Source organism: Acipenser ruthenus, chromosome 19, assembly GCF_902713425.1.
Source record: "Acipenser ruthenus chromosome 19, fAciRut3.2 maternal haplotype, whole genome shotgun sequence".
Lineage (NCBI taxonomy): Eukaryota > Metazoa > Chordata > Actinopteri > Acipenseriformes > Acipenseridae > Acipenser > Acipenser ruthenus.
The window spans coordinates 30,766,056-30,787,900 of NC_081207.1; the positions used below are offsets into that span (position 1 = coordinate 30,766,056).

The 21,845-nt window shown below is 41.1% G+C and overlaps 1 protein-coding gene across 3 annotated transcripts; it reads left to right on the top strand.

The window, feature by feature from the left end:
• Window positions 1–1,719: 1,719 nt before the first annotated feature.
• LOC117424366 (11-beta-hydroxysteroid dehydrogenase type 2) lies at window positions 1,720–21,845 on the top strand. Of its 3 annotated transcripts, none has more exons than XM_034040628.3 (5): window positions 1,720–2,093; window positions 11,576–11,788; window positions 16,493–16,678; window positions 18,941–19,078; window positions 20,449–21,845. In XM_034040628.3, the coding sequence occupies exons 1-5, from the start codon at window positions 1,820–1,822 to the stop codon at window positions 20,808–20,810; spliced, it is 1,173 nt and encodes a 390-aa protein (XP_033896519.2). In that variant the 5' UTR covers window positions 1,720–1,819; the 3' UTR covers window positions 20,811–21,845. The 3 variants fall into 3 exon arrangements, with proteins under 3 accessions (XP_033896519.2, XP_033896520.2, XP_033896522.2); XM_034040629.3 differs by having other exon boundaries at window positions 16,493–16,597; XM_034040631.3 differs by lacking the exon at window positions 11,576–11,788.

Sequence of the window (21,845 nt, forward strand, 5' to 3'; positions counted from 1 at the left end):
GTTTTCATTATAAACACTTGAAACTGTGCCTGTATTAGTTCAAATGAATTAAGTGTGAAGTATACTGCACGTTCTTTATTGACAGTACTTTTGCCAAGAAAACCTCAGTTTCCAAACACAAGTTTTTATTGGAGTAGCATGAATTCAACAGCACACAACCTTAATGGCTAACCACTGAACCAGGCTGTACCCTTTTGCAGTTTACGCAACACTTACAAAAAGGCAGCTGTTGTATTATTAACTAGCAAATCCGTTTATACACAGCCACTACTAGACATCTGTGGCAGATCAAAAACCAAAAAAAGCCATATACCGTATACCGATGATTGTCTTCCAAGAGATTTTACTTAGAGAGGAAAGTTAGTGATTTTTTGCATCTCAAGATTTTGTCCTCAGTTCTTCTGTACTCTCGTTGAGAGCCTGGAAGACGCTCCGGTACCGCTGCCAGATTGTGATGAAAGATGAGCATCACATTTAAGTTATTGGCCTGTTCATGTTTAAAGCGAATTGGGTGTAGATGCAGACTGTATCCCCCGAGATTTAAAGAGTGAGCGGGATGCATTTGCTTAGCCGTTAAGTGAGATGTAGAGTCTTCTGCACATACATTAACCCTGTGGGCAGACCTTCTGCTTTTTATAGACTCCTTAACATCTAAATGTAGCTGCTCCGCTTTCAGCTTCAATATTACAGCTATTTCCTAACGTGCTGTATGCATTCCCTACTGCATGTCCTGAACCTGACAGTGGCTGTTTGTTCAACTGTAAAATCACATGTAACTGACTCATGGAAGATCATTTTTTAAAGATAATACAGTATTCTCACATTGGTCCCAACTCTGTTTTTTCTACCTTGCACATACAACAGGGGGCACTGTTGTGCTAGAAATGCTTAAAATGGCTACACTGCACCACCCATGGTCAAGTAGTGGAATTGCAGCAAGCTCTGCTGAATTGGTACTTACTTACTAAGACCAGCGCTGTGCAAATGTTTGGAAATATGGGATACACATCTTAACTTTGAGCTGGGAATAGGTGTTTATGACAAAATAACAAATACTGTCTATGAGAGACTGTGTCACTGGTGCCCTCTTCAGACCAAATCAGTATATTTGTACTCATGCTTCTGCCTTGGCAAAAGGCAAATATCAATCTAATAAATGCACCCTTAAAACCCTTAGATCACGTTGATTTGCTGAAACAAAATGATCTAAGCAAATTTAAACATGGCCCTTTACAGTAAAAGCATATTCAGAACACTCACTTGTATAAAAAAAAAAAAAAAAAAAAAAAACAAGAGGACAACTGAATATCTTTTGTATATTTAAAACAAATCAATTCTTCTTCGTTTACAGAACATATCGAACTGGAATCGATGTTGAAATCTACCTACCTGCCTGGGTTCTGCTTGCCAAAAACAAACTACATTAAACTGTTATACGAACGAAGGTCCTCAAACAAAAGCAATGCATCTTCACCTGCTCAGTTCATTGCTGGAGCACAATGACAGTGATATATAATCACCCTGGCAGTTCTCTGCATGCTGTTGGAACAGCTCTATAGATTGTGCTGTTTCCAACAGTGTACAGTCCACTGGAAAGAAAACATTGAAATGCACTTAAGGTTTAGCCATTGGCCACAGATTAGATCTCTCTAAGCCCCTCCCCTCTGAAACAGTTGCTCCATATATAACCAGTGTGTGCACAAGCCATTCATCTGTCTATGCTCTGTGTTGAACATAGCAGGAGACACCACATGGTTGTACATTTGTAATTGTGAGCCTCTCCAGAGCTGAGCCGCTGTGTGTGGGGGTTCCAGATGCCATGGAGGAATCTGCTCTGTCCTTTTGGATGTACTTGGGGGTGATGTCTGTTTTCTTTGGGGGGACTGTGAAGAGGATCCTGGCCTCTGAAAGGAGCTCCGCTCCGACCCTGCTTGTGTATTCCGCTCTGTTTCTCCTCATGGAGAGGCTCTGCTCCTTCTGCCTACCAACTTGTGTGGGACTTGGTGTTTTCTGTGCCGCATGCTGGCTCATCATGGGCACTGTTGCTGCAGCAAAGCCTCTGCCTGTGGAAGGCAAGGCAGTTTTCATAACAGGTAAGAAAGTTCACAACTGATTTGGTTTATAACTTAATAGTGCTGCTGTTGCACAGCCAAAACACAAAGCTCCACATCATTTTTAATCTGTGATATTTTAATCTCATGTTGATTTTGTGTCGGGATATTTAGTCACTGCAATGATCTCCCATTTTTGTGTTTTTAAGTGCAGCATTACGTGCAGTGGGGATATGCATGACTTATTCGATATGTCTTTTCATATGGTGCAGACATGCAGTGCATAGATTGCATGGGTATGTAGCAGGTATAAAATGGTAATTCATTTGAATATCAGTTATTATATCAAGTTGATTACATTACGAGCGGTGCTGTCAGTGGATTCTCCTGCTATGTACATGTCATAAATGTACCTATTAATCCACCTGCTTCTCCAAGGATAACTTAAAACTGCATGCTTTTCCTTACCCTTTATGAAAATGAATGAAGTATACCACTGTATTGTATGCTTGTAGTGTATACACTTCACATACAGGTACACTAACTAAACCTAGTTACACTGTTGCTACCATTTACTGATATTTACTCCATGCACTTAGCACATCATTCTGAGGGACTCCACAGTATTTAACTAAGCTATTTCCCCAATCATGTAATCTTGTAAGTTCACATATAAGGTACAGAAAAGTGTAAGTACAGCTTAGTACCTTTATTGTGAAGTATATGTATAATATTGAACACTGGAGGACTGGTACATTTTATTTCTTATGATGCTGCTGTTTTAAGGCTCTCATTGTAGCCTCCCCATTGCAAAGAGGTTAGACTGTGCTTGTCTGTGAATATATTCCTTTTCTTTCAAAGGAAGTGGTAAAAAAAACCTGAGAAATCTTAACAATAGTCTCTTCAGGAAGGGAGCTTGCAGACGGAAGGCGTGCTGCCTGTATCTTTATTTCAGAGAAAGGTCTTTACTTCAATCAATAAGCATCAATGGTATTTAAAACCTAAAGCCAACACCCCAGAAGTAAATAGAAACAGCATTTTAAAATAAGTGATTTAGCAGGTCCTGCACCCTGTTACACTAAACAAACAGCACTAACATAACTCCTCCTCAAAACACTTAGCTCACATTATATCATAGTAACCCTTGTCTAAATGCACAGCTATGTTTCTTTTGTGCACGGTGCTACTGAAGAAATTGAAATAGAAATTGACAACAAAAATAAATACATAATTACATAATAATGCAATTACATTTTATATAAGAACAAAGTTGGCACATTAGCATGTGTATCACCCGCCAAGTGACCAGTCATTCATAATGACTTGTAACAAAACTCTCCAAGATTGCATGACATTTTACTTGAGCAGTTCTGAAGAGGTGTGAGGTCACGCAAAAGAACAGTAACAATAGGTCACCATGGTGACCCTGAAGATTCTCAAGATACAACTACAGATCTGCCACATGTACGTAGAGTATGGGCTCCTTCACAGGACAGATTTATCACCCATGGCAGGTCCTGTGGATACATTTAAGAAAAAGGCAACAAGGATCATCCTCATCATAGCTCATAAAACTGAAATAGAACAGTCCACGCAGTCCCAGGTTTGGGACTCGGTTAACCAGTGGCACATGGGCTTCATTAGACAAGGAGCAAGCTCAGGTGAAATGCACTAACAATTCACTACTCATTCCACCTAAATAGTGGGTACTCATCACCTTTTTGGCAGTCCTGTGGTATCAAAGCATGTGAATCGTGCATTCTTTAGGTAGAGTGGATAGGTTATTAGAATAGTAAATTTGCTTACTATACTAGAATCTAAGGCATTAATGTAGATGAGGAAGAGCAGAGGACCTAATACTGATCCCTGTGGTACTCTATTTGTTAACTTGCTCCATTTTGAGGTTTCTCCTCTAATCAGTACTTTCTGTTTTCTACATGTTAACCACTCCCTAATCCATGTGCATGCATTCCCCTGAATCCCCACTGTATTCAGTTTGAGAATTAATCTTTTATACGGGACTTTGTCAAAAGCTTTCTGGAAATCTAAATAAACCATGTCATATGCTTTGCAATTATCCATTGTCAATGTTGCATCCTCAAAAAAATCAAGCAGGTTAGTTAGACATGATCTCCCTTTCCTAAAACCATGCTGACTGTCTCCCAGGATACTGTTACCATATAGATAATTTTCCATTTTGGATCTTTTTATAGTTTCCATAAGTTTACATATAATAGAAGTCAGGCTCATTGGTCTGTAGTTACCTGGTTCGGTTTTGTCTCCCTTTTTGTGGATCGGTATTACGTTTACAATTCTCCAGCCTGTCGGTACAACCCCTGTCACAAGAAACTGTTGCATGATCTTAGTTAGCGGTTTGTAAATAACTTATTTAATTTCTTTGAGTACTATTGGGAGGATCTCATCCGGTCAAGGGGATTTGTTTATTTTAAGAGCTCTTAGTCCCTTTAACACTTCTGCCTCTGCATGTATTACCCATGTCCTGGTCAATCATAAAGCTGTGGGCACAACTGGACTCAGGACTCCCAGCCCTCCAAGGGGGCGACAGCATCTAGCACAGCTGTGCCATCCCAGCAGCTGTTGCATTGTCCCCTCGAGCTGCTGCTACTCAGGCTGCAGTGGAATTCACAAGCAGCTGGTCACATAGTTCACTTTCTAGAAAGGTCATTTTTCTGAAAGCAGATTCCACCCATCAGCTAGCTATGTCAACTTGGCCATGTACAGCAAGCATGTGCAGACAGTGTTTGTGCATCTTTGACCCCTGTCACAGACCTGCAGCTGGTCTGGTCTGGCGAGCTGCTTGGCTTCCAGCACAGGAAGTTGCCCTCCAATAACCAAGGCACAGGGTCACATGGTTTCATTTTATTATCTTTAATGAACATCTACAGTGGAGGTGCCTGTGCGTACGAGATAACTAGGGAAGCCTTATTCTAATTGTGATGAAACTTGGTCAGGACATTTTTTTAGCAGGAGAGTATCAGAATCCACCTGGATTTATGTAGTTGATGTCACACCAATATATGGGGGAACATCAGCACTAACAGTACAGCAGTGTCTATTCTCATTGCTACTCACTGCACTTTTAAGAATAGCCCCCACCATTTACACACAGGATGACATTGTTACAACAATGGTAGAGAAATGCAGATATAGGAGCTAAATAATGCTAGTAGTTCTGTCTGTTAGTTCTCCAGTGCTGCTCAGCAGGACACAGATCCAGCAGCAAACATGCTGAGTTTATCCGGCTGCCAATGACACACTTTTTGCCAGCAGCATCTCTGGGAACAGTCTCCTAACGTTGGTCACCATGGAGATGGAGTTTTTAACCCAGTGGAATTTGCCCATTCCCTGGATTAGTTGCATGGCTGCTGTGGAGTAGAACTATTTTAAACTAATGTTTAGTAAATCCTACAATAGGAATAGTCATGACCAAATCCAAAAGCATATCCAGTACATGTATGCAGGCTGTACAAATACTTAAAATAGAAAATAAATCAATGTGGAAGAAAGCCGATGATATCAGGTGACGAAAGGGTTAAGCGACAATTTTCTTGCTGCCCTTTCACGTTGCTGTTTTTGGAACAGCAATGTGAAAGGTCAGATTCATTCATTCTTTAACTTGATCCGTGGACGACTTAACAACTAAAAAGCTTTAAACCTCTTATTAAACAGTCCTATACGAGTCAATGGCTTTACCAACATTCCACGGGGGATCAAGGCTTAACCCTTAAGGACCAAGTGTTTTTTAGTGGGATGCTCCCCCAGACCAGGGTTTTTCGGCTGTAGTTGACTCTCTTCCAATAAAAATTCACAAAAATATATTTTGTACAGTAACATCTTGAAATTGGTGTCCTTTTTTCAGAACACTCTGGGAACATTATAAAGTACTTCAGAAACCATACAAACTTTTCACTCCCCCCCCCCCCCCCCCCCCCAACACAATATATATATATATATTTTTAATGTGTTTTTTAGACCTTACGTTGTACTCCCCTGCCAGCCTCACAGACACGATACAAACTTACTCAGCAGATGCTCCCCTGCCAGCCTCACAGGCACAATACAAACTTTTACTATTGTCAGTGTCTTTCTTTACTGTCTAACCCTGAGGCTGGCCTCTGCTCCGCTTCTGATGCAGGGCACACTGAATCTAGAGTTCTGATGCACCCTGAGCCCATGCAGGGCACACACTGAATCTAGAGTTCTGATGCACCCTGATCCCATGCAGGGCACACACTGAATCTAGAGTTCTGATGCACCCTGATCCCATGCAGGGCACACACTGAATCTAGAGTTCTAATGCACCCTGATCCCATGCAGGGCACACACTGAATCGAGAGTTCTGATGCACCCTGATCCCATACAGGGCACACACTGAATCGAGAGTTCTGATGCACCCTGAGCCCATGCAGGGCACACACTGGATCTACAGCCACCCCTGTGGGAGCCCACTTAAATGACCCACAACCAGAGATGTAAAAATAAATGGGTATTGTATTAAAGTAATGTTGCTTGCTCTTGTACTCAGTCCATGTAGACGGAGATGACTTGCTCAGTATTACCTTTTGTCACCTTTGAATGACCTTGTAATAAAATTAGAAGAAGTTTTGACAAGAAATGAGACATGACCAGTCATTAAATATATCACCCAAAGACACAATCGTAAGATGATATATTTAAACTTCTATCGTTGAACCTTTATGTGCTTGCAACATCTAACAGTCTTACAAAGTTTATGTAATCGGTTTGTTGGCTAGATTAATTTCCCCAGATTTTGTTTAACCTTAATTCTGCTCTCTGCCTGCTGGTGAGATGAGGTTGAGATATAAACTCGACGGACACTTTTTGGTTAACAATCTGAGATGGGTCATGTGCTGTTATAATTTGTGTTCCTAAAGTAAAGCAGCAGGGCAGCGCTATAACAAGCTGATGAATCACACTGAAGGTTAAAGATGCAAATATATCCCTGCAGGGTAATGTGCACCCATGGCGTAACCTCCCTGCAGCTGAGTTTCATTAATTTCTAAAACCAGTGGCGGACAGAAACTAGAAGCACACTGATGATCTGGAGGCAAAGATGCAATTAGAGGTGATTTACTCTTCATCGCAGCCTGTTCGCTGCGTTTTTAAACAACTCTCGTTACTGGGAGTTCAAAGAACTTGTCATGAGGTCTATTTTTTATGGACCTCCTGAGGAATTGGCTACATTTGTAGAGTCCTCATTCAAACAATGTCTGTCTGTCTGTCTGTCCATCAGTCACACTCCACACAGTGAACACGATAACTGCCTAGATTTTGCATCAATCTTCATCAAACTGTTATCATGCACTCATACCCTCCTCTCAACATTTCTGATTGCACGGTCTGAACTTGCCTGTAGGGGAGTTTACTGAACTTAAAACGTGTGTCAGTGAAATGCCGCTAACTGCTTTAGATTAAGGAATTATTACACTGACAATAGGTCCTTATCTCCACAATGGATCACTTTATTCCTTTACATATTATAAATATGTGAGAAAACATTGACCTGAGCGTCTTGGCAATGAGTAACATATCTAATGATTATCCAGCTCTGAGAACACAGACACGCAGCATTGTTATTCTGGTGCATTTATTTTTTTGTATGTGGAGTGTTTAACTTTGAACTCAGGACCTTGCTGGAAAACTCCAGTCACCCATATGTAACGATTAGGGAGTGATTTAAAATAATAAAAAACACATGGAACTCTTTATCAATATTGTTGTGACCAAATGGTAATGGGTCATTAACTCTTGGAAAGCTTAGCCAATTTTTATAAGTTAAAGGGTTAATACAAGAGTTATTTTGCCTTGCACAAAATCAATAAAAAACCTGCAGAGTCACACAAATTCAAATTGTACTGCATTATCTTTTTTTATTATTGATTTTGCTTATCAATCATTGCAAACAAATAAAGCTGGATAATATCATGATTTAACTGTTCCTTAAAATCCACTGAACCTAAAATATAATGCAAGACAGATCTGCCGTGTTTAGCTTATTGGAATAGAGAAAAGAAGACGTTTTGGGACGTTGCACAGCAATTGCAGATTGAGTTCAGAAATGAGATCAGTGATGTTTAGTGCAGGATTCATTGATAACTCTGTTAGCCATGTCATGAACGGCAGTATAAAAAGTTCAAAGGGGTTTAGCAGCATACGTCTACAATGTGGCTGCAGTTACTTAATATTTTTACAATGCAGAATCATAGCAATCTCAACACATAACAAACACAGAGGATCAATGGGCTTTGCAGCCAAAGTTTTTAATACTAATAATGTGTTTATTTCTTTACATTTTTGAGTACAATCATGATCTGTCAGGTTTTTTTCTTTCCAAGTCAATGCTCCTCAGAGATAAACAGCAAGTCACAAGCCTCTTAATTAGGATCTCAGCAACATGCAAATAACAAACGATGGCACCTGTCATGTGCCATTCATATGCTTGGCTGTGCACAGGACATACAGACCTAGAGGCTGGAATTCCCTTACAATGGGATCTTCGATGGCAATGCAGTAGCACTATGATGGCACTGGTTCTGTACTGAGGGGCAAAAGTATCACAGGTGAAGGTGCAATGGCATGTGCCATCTGTAGAAAGATTCCACTGTACATTGTAACAAGCCAGTGGCATACCAATGGCAATCCATTGCAACACTGTGGTACAGTGGAGAATCTCTACTAGACGAGTCAATGGAAATGGAAGCCAGAGGGACAGCCACCCAAGAGCGTTCGCTTTATGAGAAAGTGGTTTGTACATTCCGGAATAATCTAAATATTTTCCATCAGAAAAACAATAAACTGGAAAATGTGCAAGAGCTTCAAACATGAGTGAAATCAGGTGAGAGGTTGAAATCACATTGAGGGTTACATCTTCCGAACGTAAACTCCTTTAAAAGGAGAATAAACAGCTTTGCAATACTAACAACACTCAAATTGGTTTCTTCCGAGTTGCATAACAACAACAACAGTGTCGTTTTCATTTGTATTTTGTGGCAGCGAAGGCTTACAAAATCTGTGCCCGAGGCATTTAAAATAGCCAAACATTTTACAGGAAAGTAAAAGAAAATTAAAATAATAATCTTTAAGATCCAGTTTCAGCTTTCTTATCTCAAAAGTAGGTTGGCCTTTTATATGGTAAGAAGTCAGTATCTGTTCATAAAAAGCACAATTCAGTCACCAGCAGTCATGTCCTGGATTGACCCTTATCCTGCTCTCTTCTACCAATGAATCCATAGCCACCCCTCCCCACGAAGGAACTCTATGTACTATTTATTGAAATTGATTAACTGTAAATATCTGAGTGGCTTCAAACTTGCTTTGTGGGTACACTGGAATGCAATGTTACTCAATGTTCTTGGAACCACGCCACGGCAAATCTATCTAAGAAAGATACGCTGAGCCAGACACTAAAAATATCCTGTGTGTATTTATGCAGTCCGTGTTGCTATTGCACTTTCATTTGAAATGCCTGCCGTTTACAATAGGGATAAAACAGACCCTGTTTGACCATTCCTAGTCTTTATATATAAATAAATAAACACAAGAATGCAAATATCCTGTGTAGGCCTTAAATGCAGTGCATTTTCTAAGTTCTAAATGTAGAACCTTTTTTTTATTTTTACTTGACCAATATATTCTTACTTCCAGCAGGATGGCAGAAGTCTATAGGAAGTCTAAATTAATTCCAGTGAAGCCTGGAAACTTCATGGCAATGTTGCAAACAGAGATGATGCCGTTTTAATAAGCTTATCTTAATAAAATATTAAACAGCCTACATGTTCTGTGACTCAATGTATAAACAATAGCTGCAATGTTCTAGCCTAAACAAGGGCAGATGCACTTTGCACAATTGAAAAAGGCCATTACTACAACATGCTCTTGTTTATAATAAATGAAACGAAAGGCAACAATTTGGCATCAATGGAGCTTATAACACACAGAAGGTTGACTTCAGAAATCAATTGAGGGGCAAAGATAAGCCCCGAGCTGCTGACCCCTGATGATGGATGCTTTTTGTATCTATGGCCAAACCAAATCATAGTCAAGGCTTTTGAGAAGGTGAAGCTGTCTAGACTGGTGGCCTTGTCCTAATATAACTGCTGTGTTATCTCAATGTTCTTTTTCTTACAGTTGTGAAACAGTATTCCAGTATAAACACAGACACAGGCGTTGGTAACAGAACACTCCTTGTTGCACTCAGTGTCTTCACACGACTAGTAACGTTGGGTCATTGAGCTCAGCTGCAAGGACAGCCTGGACAGCCACGGAGTCTGCAATGCTATTCCAACACCACACTGTTAAAAAGCACCCTCTTTATCTTTATAGTCCAATTGTGAACGGTTTGTGATTGTAACTCGAGGTATCAGGTCTTTGCACTGAGCAGATTCCACCGTGCTGCTTGGAGGGGTTTGGCATCTAGCACTTCAGCTATTTAATTGTTTGTTTGGGACACTTGCTACAGACTTTAGAGGAAGAGTGTTTTGCACTGATTTGGGTTGTTTATTCTGTTGGTTCCAGTCACCAGATCAGACCAGTTGACTTATCCCTAAATTAAACAACTCAGCCAATGACACTCTTGAAAATGTCAGTTGCTGCAACTCAAGAGTTTCACTTAACTGATGTACTGTATGTTACATTTCAGCCATTCTTAACATCGTTGTGTTTCACCTAAATAGAAAGATAAATACCTGGCTATGGGGAATATAAATCACCACAAGACTCTTTGCCAGGACAGTTCTAGACAGGCACTGAATGAGACTCACTGGTTCTAGACAGGCACTGAATGAGACGCACTAATCGAGGGGTACCCAATTGCACTCCTGGAGGGCCTTTCCAGTCCAGCTTTAATTAAACCAAACACTACTCTACTCTGGGGCCTAGATGCAGGTTTACTGTAATTGGTTCAATTAAACAATTTGTAACATGTTTGGAAGGGGCATATTTTAAACTGTGTTCAATGAAAAGTGAATCTGTTTACTTGCTATCTTAACACAAACTCAGTGACCCCACATCACATCTTTACTAGGATCCCTGGGATGGCTCAAAGTGCTATGCAATGGGAGTCTTAATTATTCCCTGTTTCAGCTGCTCCAGGCTCTCCTGTAAGCCTTACGTTTTACAAAAGGTGCGTGGTGTGTCATGCAGAAAGCTGCAATGGCTCAAGCTGTTGCGCAACGGGAGTCTGAAACGGTACCCTGTACTGCTCTCCCTCTGAGCATGGTGTGATGTGTCCCTTTGTACCCTGTACAGTTCTCCCTCTGAGCATGGTGTGATGTGTCCCTTCTCTTACCCTGTACTGCTCTCCCTCTGAGCATGGTGTGATGTGTCCCTTCTCTTACCCTGTACTGCTCTCCCTCTGAGCATGGTGTGATATGGTCCTTCGTATGCTGTACAGCTCTCCCTCTGAGCATGGTGTGATGTTTCCCTTCTCTTACCCTGTACTGCTCTCCCTCTGAGCATGGTGTGATGTGCCCCTTCTCTTGCAGGGTGTGACAGCGGGTTCGGGAAGGCTGCAGTCTTGTTCTTGGACTCACTGGGGTTCCAGGTGTTTGCAAGTGTGCTCGACCTGGAGGGGGCCGGAGCCCAGGAGCTGCAGAAGACTTGTTCTGCAAGGCTGACATTGATCCATATGGATATAACAAAGCCTGAGCAAGTGCAGGAGGCGCTTCGTATCACCAAGGCAAAGCTTGGGGTGAAAGGTAGGAGACAGGACGTAGCAGCAAACCCTAACCCTGTCCTTGTATGTGTGTCTATATATATATATATATATATATATATATATATATATATATATATATATATATATACTTGTGGCAAAGTGGTTAAAAGTGTACAGGTGCAGAAGTGATGTGGTGCTTAATCAGGAGACAAGACAGTGATAAACCAACTAGAAAGGCTTTTAACATTGTAATCTAGGTCTGGTGACCTCAAACAATAATGGGTTTGCAGTCCCAAATAATAAACACAGTCCAGTTACACACAAAATATACAAACACGGTCACCAGTCCTGGGTGCGTGCTGCAGTGCTCATGGTGCAAATACAATTATTATCGTGACACAGGTGTAGTGATGTCAGGGTTCGTGCTGGCCTCTGGCGATAGCTCCAGAACGTGTTAGCTGTCTACTAATAACAACAATTAGAGACAAGATAAAACAAACAAAACACTCACACATGATATTTTTAACACAGGTCCTTCCGGGTCCTTTCCTTAACCATAAATGAAGGAGCAGATCACGTCACTCCGTCCCCTATTTGTACCATCATTTGTGCCCCCTTGTCACATATCCCACCGCTCAGATTGGAGCCGAAGGAACACTCGGCTGAATCTACCTTTCCTATTACTCCCCCCTCCCGGGAAAAATAATCAGCATTTTGATGTTCTTTCCCCGCACAGTGTACCATGTGTACATGAAGGGCTGCAATGCCAGATACCATCGAGTTATCCGGGCATTGCTGTCCTTCATTGTGCTTAACCACTTGAGTGGGGCGTGATCTGTGACAAGATCAAATGAGTGTCCCAGCAGAAAATATCACAAAAAGTGAGTAGCCCATTTAATGGCCAAACACTCCTTTTTGACCACGGAGTAGTTGCTGATATACAATATCTGATGTTCTACTCTGTCTACCTTTTGGGGCAAGACCACACCCAAACCAACATCCGATGCATCGGTGTGGAGGACGAATCTCGGTGAAATCTGGTGTGATGAGAGTGGGGGCCTGGCAGAGTCTTCACTTAATAATATCAAATGCCCCCTGACATTCTACTGACCACTTCATTAAATTTGGTGCGCTCTTTTTGGTGAGGTAGATTAAGGGGTTAACCACTGTGGCATACTCTGGGATAAAGCGGTGGTAATAACCGGCTAACCCCAGTAGCGACCTCATCTGGGTCTTGGTTTTGAGGATTGCCGTGTCTACCAAAGACTGGATTTTGGTGACAACGGGTTTCACCCTTCCATTCCCCATTAAAAATCCCAAACATTGAGTCTCTGTTTTGGCAAATGCACATTTTCCCAAGTCTGCTGTCAGCCAGGCTACCCTTAGAGACTGAAGGACGGCCGTAACCCTAGCCAAATGCTCTCACCCGGTGGAGCTGTAAATAACCACATCATCAATATACGCTGCTGCATATTCATGATGTGGGTGTAAGACCTGGTCCATCAGTCTCTGACAGGCAGCAGGAGCACCATGTAGCCCAAACGGCATGGTTTTAAAATGAAACATCTCTTCAGGGGTTGAAAATGCGGTTTTCTCTCTAGAACTGCAGGTTAAGTGGATCTGCCAGTATCCCTTTGTCAGGTGCAGAGTGGAGATAAACTTCACCGTTCACAGTCTATCTAGAAGTTGGGCTACCCGAGGCATGGGGTAGGCATCGAACCTGGCAATAGCGTTTACCTTTCGGAAATCAACGCAGAAGAGGTTGGTGCCGTCCTTTTTGGCCACTATCACAACTGGACTGCACCACTCGCTCCTGGCAGACTCAATCACCCCAAGTTCGAGCATCGCCAATACCTCTTTTCTAACACCACTTCGTCGACTTTCTGGGATCCGGTAAGGTCTCTCTCATACTGTGACACCTGAGGGAGAGATAATGTCATATTCAACAAGGTTAGTTCTGCCGGGCAAGTAAAAAAAAAACATGGCTGAACTCCTCAATAAGCTTACGCAGCTCTCGTTGGTGATCTGGAACCAATTGTTCCCCCATCTAAATGATTTTAGCGCTAGGGGTCTTTAGACAGGGGCCTAAATTATCCTCTACTTCGCCCGGGGCTATAAATAAGGCCTCCCTTGCCTGCCAGAGCTTTAATAAGTTTACGATACATTTGATGTTCATCACGGCAATCGGGCTGTCTAATTTCATAATTCACCTTCCCTATAGCCTGAATCACTTCATATGGCCCCTGCCATTTAGCACATCATTTAAATTCTGAGGAGGGAAGCAGCAGCATTATCTGCCTCCTACTTGAAAGGTTAGAATTAGTGCATTTTGATTGTAATGCTGCTGTTGCCACTGCTGAGCTGATTTGAGGTATCCTGGGCCAAACAACCGACCAAATCCAGGCGATCTCTTAGTAGGAGCACATGCTTCACTAGATTTTTGGATGAGCCTTTGTGCTCCTCCCACCCCTCTCTCAGCAGATCGAGGATGCTGCGAGGCTGTTGGCCGTACAAGAGCTCGAAGGGGGAGAACCCTGTCGAACTCTGCGGCTCCTCTCTCACTGCAAAATGGAGGTAGGGAAGAAGTGATGCCCAATGTTTCTGCTCTTGGTTTACAAAGCAAATCAGCATCTGCTTCAGGATCTGATTGAAATGTTCCACCAAACCATCCATCTGTGGATGATAAACAGATGTCCTGATGGGACGTATTTTTTATATTTTATACACTTGCTGTAACGTATGTCAGAAAGTTGGTTCCGTGATCAGTCAAGATCACGTCGCTCCGTCCCCTATTTGTACTGTCACTCGTGACCCCTTGGTAAACGACAGTTATATATATTGGACATTGGAATGGAGTTGGAAACAGTCTTGTGCTGTTAATTAATGGATGACTTCAGGCAATTTTGTCAGTGTTAGATGTTAGTGTTATCAACTGTTTTTGTTGCTATGCAGTTACACAAGCTAGGCTTAGAAATGGGTACTCCTTGATAGAGATTTTCCCTCTTGCTACACCAACGGCTTTTGGGTTTGTTAGTTTCGGGTTGTGGTTGAGTAGAAGAAAACACCCATATAACCAAGGTGAACCACAGTAACTCTAATTCACATAACAGAAAGTTCATATCAGGAAAGACAATGGTGAAGCATCAACTAAATCAAAGGCAATCCCCCCATACAGGAGCCAAGTGTAGAGGTGTTGTCAAAGGCCTAAGGCAAGGGGTTTAACCTTAACTGAAAAGAATAATACAGACTTATTCAAATTCTGTTACCATGTGATTTTCCTAAGGCAGTTACCAATATATTAAAGAATGCACTGAAGTTAAATATCAGATAATACAATGTCAAACATTCTCACATGTGATGTTGTACTTGGGTAGTTCACAAATGGTTTCACAAAGCAATTCATGACATCGTTGCTGTGCAATAATTTCATTTGTGCATTAAAATAAGGAACTGTGATGATTTCTGTGAAATCTTCCAAATCGATCCAGAAGTGCTCGACCTTAGATGAACCTTAGTTCCCATGTACAGATGCCCAGGACAAACAGAGGGAATACAGTCCCTGCAACAGTTTCTCCCCCAACCCTCTGAGCACACACTGCAGCAGTGCCGTCCATCCAGACAACCTGTTTCAGAAAAGCAGGTACCATTTTAAATAGACACACAGCCTTGTTCTGAGTTTGCTAGTTTGAGACACTGAGTGAATGGCTTTTCATGAATAACCTGCCAGCTGGTTGCAGTATATCCAGACACAGCATTTTGTTATTCAGCACAGCCAGAGAATACAATGAAATCCTATCATACACGTTGACCTTGGACACATACAGTGCCCCAGACTGCCTTGAAGGAGAGCTGATATAAATTGTAACACAAAAACTCAGCACGAACCAGATGTGCGTTTACATTTCTGTTTAACGTACATGTGAAAAGTACACTGAAATAAACTACAGTGTAAGATGTTAAAATAATAATAATAATAATAATAATAATAATAATAATAATAATAATAATAATAATAATAATAATAATAATTGGAACACTGTTGCTTGTTACCTGAATCGAAACTTTAGTTGCAAAAAAACCCCAAACAACACTTCTAATGCCTGGACCTATCTGAGTGAAGAATGAATATTGGAATCAATAAAATGTAAACTTGGTTAAGGTAAATATGAGTCCTGGTCATGTAGTTTAACATTTTTCTACCTAAATACATGAAAAAAACACAATACAGTTATCTAAATACAGAGGCATTTTTTTAAATATGTTAATAACCAACTTTCAACTCTAATTGAGGTTAGGGATAACATACCATTTTAACCATTTTGCATGGAGCAATGAATCTGTTCCAAGCAGATGATGAGTTCATTATACTCTCATCAGCATGAGACACATACTTATCTTTTGACTGGAGAGCTTGCCCTTTAGCTGCATGGCAAGACGTTCCTCTTTGAACCGTGAGGTTAGTGGTTCATGTCCTTCCCTTGCATTTTCATTCAATTCAATGGGTTGAGATGTCAAGACAGCATGACAAAAATAAATGTATTTTCTGTTTAGTAACCAAAGTGTTAAATTGCATTGAACAATTCCAGAATGTTGTCCTCCTACAGGGGCCCTAAGACACGGCAGGGGGAGTGGATTCAATCAAGGAGTGTAACTCGGTTCATAGCAACACACTGCTGCTCACAGAGGTCATCTGAGTTTGTGTTGTTTAGTTTTCTAATTGCTTGCATATGTTTCTTTTGTTTAGGACTCTGGGGTCTAGTGAACAATGCTGGGGTATGTGTCAACTTCGGGGATGCTGAGCTCTCCCTAATGTCCAACTACAGAGGCTGCATGGAAGTGAACTTCTTTGGTACATTGGAGGTCACAAAGACCTTTCTACCACTGGTGCGCCAATCACAAGGAAGGCTTGTTACAATCTCCAGCCCATCAGGTTCAGAAGACCTTCTTGAAATCTTTGCTGTGAATATTATTATCTGTTAGTCCGACGATACGTTTCCAAATTCTAAAATGCAGTGACAAACGTTTCCCATAGTCTTCAATGTTGAAATGAGTACTGGTTCACATTCTTATATCACTGGGCCTGGTGTATGCTCCACCCCCACTTGATAAATGGTTCAACTGTCACTTTATACAAGCGACCACGTAGACAAAAGAGGGGAAAACAAGGAATGAAGTATAATGTGGAAATGATACAGGTACGAGAAAGGGAGAATTTCAGTGAGGTGAAAACAACAAAAAAAATAACATGCATTTCCATTACAAGGAACAGAAACAAGGCATTCTAAAAGCTGTAACAGGTCATGTTAGCTTTAACTCATGACCAATTTAATTTGATTAATTTAATAGTAATGCCTGTTTCTTCAGCAGCAGTCTAGATCAGTTTCAAGGTAATTAATAATCAAAGTTAATGCATTGTGTTTATAGTACCCTGTATTACACACAAACCACTGGTTCGCCTGTCTGCTATTTTCGCAGTCGCTCCTGACTTTTTCATCACCTCTTTTATTCTCTTTTATTAATGTCTCATCTGTCTTCTATCCTTGTTTTTCACTAGTTGTTGTGAGCACTTCAGACAGCTCTGTTTTGCAGTATTAACAGTTGCTATTATTGCTGGAGTACAGTTTTAACAACCAGTAAAGTTGTATGTCTGACAACACATTTATTTAGAAAGAGAGATGTGACCGATAACAGAATCTGGGAGGACTCTCTTTTATGCAATGTTGAACACAGCTGTGTTTTTGGCCCGGCTTTCTCTGTGGTCCTGCCAAGCTCTGATATACACACTGAACACAGGTCAACCACAGGGCATTGGTCACACATACTCTGCTGGCAACCGTAACAACTGTGTGGTCCAAAGAAGTTTTGCTGAACTGCACAGTACATTAGTGAGAAAAGGGAGTCTGTGTTTAATGTCAGAGCGGTGAAAACAGAATTTGGAAAAATAGACAGTTTTAAAATAAGTGTGGTGGCTGTTACAGACATGCAGATCAGCATTTGTTTGTCTTCTAAAATCGAATTCTCATTGTTGACAGCTGTTTTTACAAACGCTGTTTTAATAATCATTTGACAACTTTTGGTGGGGTTCAACATTTTACTGGGGGGTCATTAAACCCCTCTACCTCACATTTTAGGATGTAAAGTAGTATCAGTCCACTATGCAAGTTGCATAAATGTGTGTGCAATGGCATACTTTAACCACATAATAATAAAAGACCATTATTGTCCAAATATACTGTAACTTGGGTTTATTACAAATGCTGTTTGGGTTGAATGAATTGCTGCGATGTGGTTAGAACTCCACAAGGAAAACCCTGCCTTATACTGATCGACTTAAGTCAATTAGTTCTTTCTTAATAGATTTACAATCAAAAATAGAAAAGTACGTAGCACATAGACTCCTCCCGACTATAAAACAAGGATAATTATCATGCTTCAGTCTTTCTGTCATCTCCTGTTTATAGTTACGCATTGTTTAGTGAGCGCTCAGCGGCACACTGGCTTACTCCGGATCCCTTTGCTGCATGTTCTTTGAACTTTCCTCTATAATTCGTTTTCACTATTCATCTTAGCCAGGTTTAGTGGCCAATACAATTTGCAGTAAATATGAATTAGTTCAGGAGGAGTTCAAATTCATACAATAAAACAGCAGGGAACTCACTTTTAACCTTCGATCAAATCATTTAAACAGCAAGCATATTTAGGCACTTCCAATACCAGAACAAATTGTCAGTCGAATAGCTAGTATGTTATTGGTCTTTCGATAAACAATATGTCCAATGATCAACAAGGAAAGGATTTATCTCTTATCTCAATCCATTACGCCCCCTGCTGTGCGCCAGAGTTTGCCTCCTCCTTCCCAGCGTCCATCTGCTTTTTGTCTTCATCTAACGGTGTAGGGCTGTTATCCTGCCCCCTGCCCATGGATTCCCTGCGGTCAGCCTTTCCACTTATCTGAAAGCTACTTATGGGCAGGGGTACCTCGAAAGTGAAGACCAAACAAAGAATGTAGTGTAAAAAATGTAGTAGTGTTGTAATGTACTAAAGTTCAATAAATAATCTATCGCATGAGTTTCCTGACTGAACTAACTCATATTCTAAATATGATCTTAAAGTAGTCCCATTTTGAGATTGAGTTGACAATATGTGGGGCTCCTGATAAGATGCTGATCTGTATGCTTTTTATTTGTTCAAGGGGAGCAGCCCTTTCCTTGTCTGGCGGCTTATGGGGCTTCAAAAGCTGCATTGAACCTCTTCGTCAACACTCTGAGGCATGAACTCAAGCTGTGGGATGTGAAAATCTCCATTATACTTCCTTCGTCTTACAAAACAGGTGAGTGCATTGATCAGGAAAAACTGGGTCAACGGTACAAACCGAATGAGCCGGAGACTGCAGCTGAGCAGCTCTTTATCCAAGACTCATTGCAATGTCTCAGTGCCAGGACTGATAGTGCCCACAGTCTGGAAGTGTAAATAGTGCATTCCATACATTGGAATGACATTTCCTTTTTTTTCTTTTTAGGGTTTTTTAGGTTTGACTTGCGAACAATGTGGACGTGTGCTTTTGAATATTCAGGATATGCAAATATTTCAAGTACAGCGCTACAGATAAATGGCTGCATCCAGATACCTAGAGTTGTCTGAGATATCTGCATGTTGCAAACTGTTTAAAAAAATGTTAATTTTAAAATCCAGGCAAAGCATCTCAGAATGAAATAGGAGGGGTATAAAATGTTTACTAACATGGGGAATATAAAGTGTCTCTTATAAAAACTACACCATGGTAAATATGCACAGCCTTTCCCGTGCTTAAGGAGCAACTTGATACAGGGGTGTGTGATGACTGACACAGAAAATGCCATAAAACGTGATTTTAAACTGCTGTAAAAAATACACAAGTTAAGATGACTCTGACATTTCACATCTGTACCAAGCTGCCCTTTAAATAATACATTTACTGTGGTTTGACAATGGCTCTGCCTCTGCCCTTAAATGATGCATTTACTGTGGTTTGACAGTGGCTTTGGTGTAGTGTTTGAGAAGAGCTGGCCCTGGGTGTGAGACCTTTAGTGCTCTGAGTCACAGCAGCAGAGGTGAAGCACTGCTCCCTGGAAGCACACAGTCTCAGCTCAGCTTAGCTTACAAGAGGATCCTGGAGCCCAACCATTCAGCCTGCTCAGGGATCTGCCAGTGACGTCAATGCAGCGCAAGAACATAGGGCTTGAGACAGGGGCAGGATGATACATGGGTAGAGCGGCAGCAGCATCGAAGGAGGCTCAGAGGATGGTTTTGAAAACTAACGCAAGCGGCTTATCCCTGTGGATTTCTCTCATTCTTCATCCCGTTTCTTTGCAATAAAGCAAAATAAGCCCACCTTCCACGTGAGAACAGAACAAAGGGCACAGTCTTGGTCAATTCAATTCTTAAAAATGTATCAATTGTAGTACCTATTAAAACATTGGTCTAATATTGTACAGTATCAATTAAAAAAAAAGAATCCATTACTGCAGATGCGAACAACTGCAATCACCAGGCTGTTTAATGGCTTATGAGAAACAATCGTTTCACTGAGTGCCTTGATCAGTGTACTGGCATGCTCGTATATGGCACCAGCAGAAAGCATGTCTACGTGACCTTTTCGTTTCTTATGAGTTTTACCTCTTTCAAGTTATATATGATTTCTTAAATTCCTTTTCTCTTTAGGTCAGTCAAGAAATGTCGAATACTGGGAGGAGCAGTATAAGCATTTGATTGAGAACCTGCCACTCAGCCTCATGGAGGAGTACGGAGAGGAATACCTGCTGGAGACCAAGAAGCTCTTCTTCCAGTTTGCAGAAACAGCCACTGAAGACTTGAGCCCTGTCACCAATAGCATTGCAGAGGCTCTGCTGTCCAGACAGCCCAAAGTCAGGTACTATGCAGGCCAGGGGGTCGGACTAATGTACTTCATTCACTGCTACCTGCCTGTATCCATCAGCGATCGCTTCCTCCAGAAACTCTTCATGAAAAAGAGCGTTCTACCCAGAGCTTTGCAGAAGCGCAATAACAACAACAAAAAAAAATAAGAATCATTCAGCAAGACCATATACATTTGTTTTTCATTTTTGTGTTTTTTTTTTTTTAATTTCTTTTGAAGGGATCATTAAATTTATGCCTACAGCTCTGTGTCGAAACCAATTGATGGAACATGTGTTGTGAAATAACAGGCGACATTCGGAAGGCAAAAGAGTTGGCCAAGCGCATTGGCATTTATGTGAATGAAACCAAAATAACCAGCTGTTGCTGTCCTTTTTTTTTCTTAAACAAGGGATAGAAGTATTTTATGGGCGTTCTGCTGGAAGCATCTGTACAAAGGACTTGCCAGCAGGTATGACACGCACCAAGGCACAACGGAGCATCTACTGCATTGTCTTTCCACAACGATGCACCTCAAGCACTTACCTCAGCTCTACTACTCACTGAATGGTCTACAACCACAAGCGATATTCTTAGGAATACATGTGCAGTGAAAAACTTCATTTACACTGGGTCTCACTTTTATACATGGTCAGGGGTGTAGTGCTATATTTAGAAGTGAGGGGTCGCTATTATCTACCCTCACCCCCCACCCCAACAGGTACCCTTTATTTGTTTGATGCGAGTGAGTCTTATCTATTAAATAAATGTTTAGCTTATTTTATCTTCTTGATTTCTGATATATGGATCTAAAAATAAGAACTGTTCCAATTATTATCTAAAGTAATTGTAAAACTTTGACACCTCAGCACAGCGTGATACAGGTTCCCTTCACTTCTCTTATTCTAGACCAGGCAAGCTATCTTAAAAAATGTTCATTATTTATCTCTCAAGGGTTTCTTACAGCCATTGTATTCTTTGCTTATTTGAATGGGCTATGCACATGTATATCTGTCTCCATATATTAATAGGAGCAAAACAGTTCAATATTCTACATGTGAAGTATGGAAGCGGTGTGCTCCCTGCCCAAGAATTGAGGGGTTGGCACTCCCCCGCGACCCCCCAGCACTACACCCCTGTACATAGTGGGCAGTTATCTGGATTTTTTTTTTTTTTTTACTTATTTAAAAGTTGTTGTTTTATAT

Excerpts from the sequence above, each read along its gene's own strand:
- LOC117424366 (XM_034040628.3), top strand. The coding sequence starts at position 1,820 with ATGGAGGAATCTGCTCTGTCCTTTTGGATGTACTTGGGGGTGATGTCT. Across the intron at positions 11,789-16,492 it reads GGCAAAGCTTGGGGTGAAAG|GACTCTGGGGTCTAGTGAAC; the intron begins GTAGGAGACAGG and ends TCTTTTGTTTAG. Across the intron at positions 19,079-20,448 it reads TCCTTCGTCTTACAAAACAG|GTCAGTCAAGAAATGTCGAA; the intron begins GTGAGTGCATTG and ends TTTTCTCTTTAG.